A 3,813-nucleotide genomic window follows, 5' to 3' on the forward strand; every position below is an offset into this window, starting at 1 on the left:
TATTCCACCCTCCCCCCACCCTCCCCCCACTCTTCTCTAAATTATGTTGGCATCTGTCACTGTATTTACTTCTCTTTGTAAAGGTATCTGCAGAATAGGAGCTGTTTCAGAGAAGATGAGAAAGTGGAGGTAAGCATACACCAGCATATTCATCACTCCCATGATACAAATGTTGTAATATTTAAATCCTTGCAGGATGATTTTATAGTGAACAAAACCAAGATACATTTCTGTTCCATATATTACAGTTTTAAAACTTCTGAAATATACAGCATACAGAAGACAGACCTTACCTTTAAGCTTATTGTGTTCAGAGTCAGCTGGGAAAAGGACATCTGGAAAGAGTTTTTCAAAACTATATCCAGCATATTTAGGTCTGTTCTCCACATAAGTTCGGACTGTAGGCTGTAATTTCTTCATAAATTCAGGGCATGGTGTTCCTAGCTGCTCTATAACTTTATTCCATTGATCAATATCTAAGGGTATGCAGCTAAGAAAAACACTGTTTCTAATTTTCATCTAGAAAGTTATGTTAAAACCACATGAAATAACCAACAGAGAAAACACAGAAAATTAAGAAAATACGAAGTTCATCATCATTAATTAGGACTACCTTCTTAGAGAAAATAGTGAAACAAAGCAAGATTATGATAGAGTAGTCAAGGCAACGTATTTTACTCAGAATCATAACTAGCAAAGAACTAGTTCTGAGAAACAGAGAAAATTAAAAGACTCACAAAATGTATTAAACAAATGTTAATGAAGGCATTGTCTAGGTTCTGGAGAAGAACTGACTTCCTGATCTGAACACATATTCACAATAGTCGAGCCACTACACATCACAAAGGCACTTGTGAGAATTACCCTGTGTAGGTGCTTTATCCTTCGTTCTCATCTTGATACATCAGCCCAGCCCTGGACTGCCCAAGGCTAGCAGTCTCTCCCTAGGGACGTGCAACACTGAGCACCAGCAGGCACACGAAGGATGAAATCTTGGCTCACAGATCAATGACAATTTTTCAAAGACTTGAATGCAGAAGTTAAAGAGCCTCAAGGATGTGTAAGGAACATTTGGCTCAGGAATTCCTAGTTTGGCTCAGGAATTCCTAGTGGCAGATGGTTAGACACTGGGAGAGAGCTCAGGTAAAATTTATATGTACTTACTCATATATTGTCCCTAACTTTTTATTTTCAGCTCCCATCAAAGACTGGATACTGGGCTACTTAAACCTTCAGTCAGACGTAACAGGCCCCCTCTTATGCTCTTAAAACTTAACAGCAGACCTTTATATACGGGTTTTCAAGCTGCACAGTGTTTTAGTACAGGCCTTGAAAAAAAAGTATTTACACTGTATGGCACTGATCCTAAATTGAAAAGCCATGCTAGCAAACCAGATGCATAAAGCTAAGCATGGTGCAGCTCATGCAATGACAGAGCTGTGTGAAAGTAAGGATTTCCTGGATCCCCTCACTGTGCCTTAAAATCTTCACCCAATTTTCATCCCTAAATGGTACTATATCAATTTTTAAACCGTTAACCTGCAGCAAAAGCAGGAAAGATTTTGGACGGCATCTAAAAAACTGAAGTGCAACTACTAGTAAAAAAAAGTAAGACGCCAAACTCTAATCAGATCCAGAGGTTTCAGCTCTATTTGCTTGGAGCAGACCATTTCTCTGAAGTTTCACAGGACAACCCATTCAGATACCACCAAGTCATTCATGGAATATAAAGAGAGAAGTGTCAGATATCTCTGAGAGCTGCTTGCAGGATCATTTCTGCACACTAAAACATAATAATCCAGAGTACAACTAATTAAGTCGGTTAGGAATTTTTTGTAAACATTTCCTATAAAATGTAAAGAATAATAACTGCAAACATGCTTGGGTACTAAACAAGATTAATAAATTAATACAATAAAATTATCTCCAAAGCAAAAATCAATGCATGCGAACCAGTAAAACACCACCTAAACAAAAGAAAACTGTCTTAAATGTGACAACATCCAAAAGCAATGGATAGACACTATATTGAACTGGAAAAAGCAAAAAGAAGGGGAAAAAAAGGAAGATGGAAAAAGGAAAAACAAGCCTGTTTGCCCGAGTGGTATTTTGTTCATCTTGCTTAGTATTACTCTCTAAAAACAGTCATACACGTTAATGCTCTGTTGTGGTTTTGCTTTAAGTGGTATAACTGTAGACATTTTTTGCAGCTTCCTGGAACCAAAATAACGAACTTGCAAATTGTATTTTGAAAAGGCAGTTTAAAACCATTATTTAAAAAATTAGAACCACCTTAATCTGCAACTATATTGCTGCAGTATCTTTTGACCTTTTACAACTACATCCTAGGCCAAAGGTAAGGATACGATCTGTACCAGGAAATAAAACACCACCTTTGATCATTTCTCCCATGATGCACCCAACTGACCAAATGTCAACTGAAAACAAAATGCAATGATATTAACATAAAAGATAGTTATTAAAAAAAAGATAGTTATTAAAATAAATAAAAATATCTAGACACACACACACATGAAGTGACTCTAAAAAGCGTGTGTAATGAAAATGAGTGAAGGTGAATATATGCTAACTACAGGACCAGCAGAGACTATGTCCTACTGCTAGGTGCAGCCTGAATATAAATGAAGTTCTTAACAAATTTTTTTAAGCGTATCACAAGAAAAAAATCCATGTTCATTTAATAAAAAAAAATAAAAATTGTACAATATGCATTTTCATGACACAACATCAATAAAAAGGTTAATTACTTCCTAACTAATTCAACCTGCTGCAGCAGCACAAGGATACAGTCCCTTCCTGGAAAGAGGATTTTGTGGCAAACCATTTCGCCCATAATGCACCCCACAGACCATAAATCCACTATGTTTGTAGCACAAAAAGAAGGAAAAGCAAAGCAAACGGTCATTAAAATTAAAAGAAGCATAACATGACTGCATCCTATAAACTGCAGAGACAGCACAGGAAGAAGTGCAAGACTTTAAATTAATCAGTGAAAACACTTTAAAATACACCGTATATAAGGATTAGCTTTTAACTGTCTCAGATACAAGGCAGAAAAACTTCCTTTTGTTTAGCACAACGCTAGAGCAAGAGCTAGAGCAGAGCAAGAGAGAGAGAGAGAGAGACACACGCAAATCAAGAGCAGCAAAGCCCTTCTCCAAGCTCCAAGGCTTGTGAAGCTACCGCTGCCAAGAGACTACATTGGAGCACCAAGGATAACTCTGTTTCTTGAAAGCAATTCCATTGTAGTTGGAGGAATAATTTTAAAAGTAGCAAAGTAAACTGACCTTTAAAAATACTGCATATCTAACCAGTTTATACTTTTAGGAGGAGAATTGGTTATTACACAGGAATTAAAATTTGCCATCAAGTGTTTCCTAGAAGTCAGATTACCATGCATCTCTCTCTCCCTTTAAACAAAAAACAAACACAATCAGTAAAACATCACTTAGCATTTTAGAGGATCAGTTAATTACAATATTAGTATGCTCCTAAAATGTTTTTCTGTTATAATTATTTAAAAATATTTCTCCAGTTATGCTGTAATAACAACTTACACAAAAGAAAAACTCAAAAGTGATTTTTTTTTTGTAAGAAATACACATTTTCTACATTACCTTAAAATAAATCACTCAGAAGACACACTCAAAGAGGCACAAGTTTGCTTTTTACAGGTATGCCGGTTTCTTTTGTGGTTGCTTTCAGAGATACTGTTAACTCTGTAAGCAAATTTCTTGAACTCATAATAATGAATTTGGATTATTATGAATACTTCTATATCAAATGACACTG

The 3,813-nt window shown here is 35.9% G+C and overlaps 1 protein-coding gene across 2 annotated transcripts in view; it reads right to left on the minus strand.

Moving 5' to 3' along the window:
- LOC104464719 (mitogen-activated protein kinase 8-like) overlaps nucleotides 1–2,433 on the minus strand; it is an 8,039-nt gene extending 5,606 nt beyond the window's left edge. The window contains exons 1-2 of one of the 2 annotated variants that reach the window (XM_010077534.1): nucleotides 2,367–2,433; nucleotides 294–476 (exon numbers count right to left, since the gene is read on the minus strand). In XM_010077534.1, the coding sequence (XP_010075836.1) occupies nucleotides 294–476; nucleotides 2,367–2,412 (229 nt within the window). In that variant the 5' untranslated portion in view covers nucleotides 2,413–2,433. Of the gene's footprint in view, nucleotides 1–293; nucleotides 519–2,366 lie in introns of those variants that run through there. The other variant, XM_010077533.1, reaches the window with a different exon arrangement.
- Nucleotides 2,434–3,813: the final 1,380 nt, after the last annotated feature.

This window comes from Pterocles gutturalis, unplaced genomic scaffold, assembly GCF_000699245.1.
Source record: "Pterocles gutturalis isolate BGI_N339 unplaced genomic scaffold, ASM69924v1 scaffold52383, whole genome shotgun sequence".
Lineage (NCBI taxonomy): Eukaryota > Metazoa > Chordata > Aves > Pterocliformes > Pteroclidae > Pterocles > Pterocles gutturalis.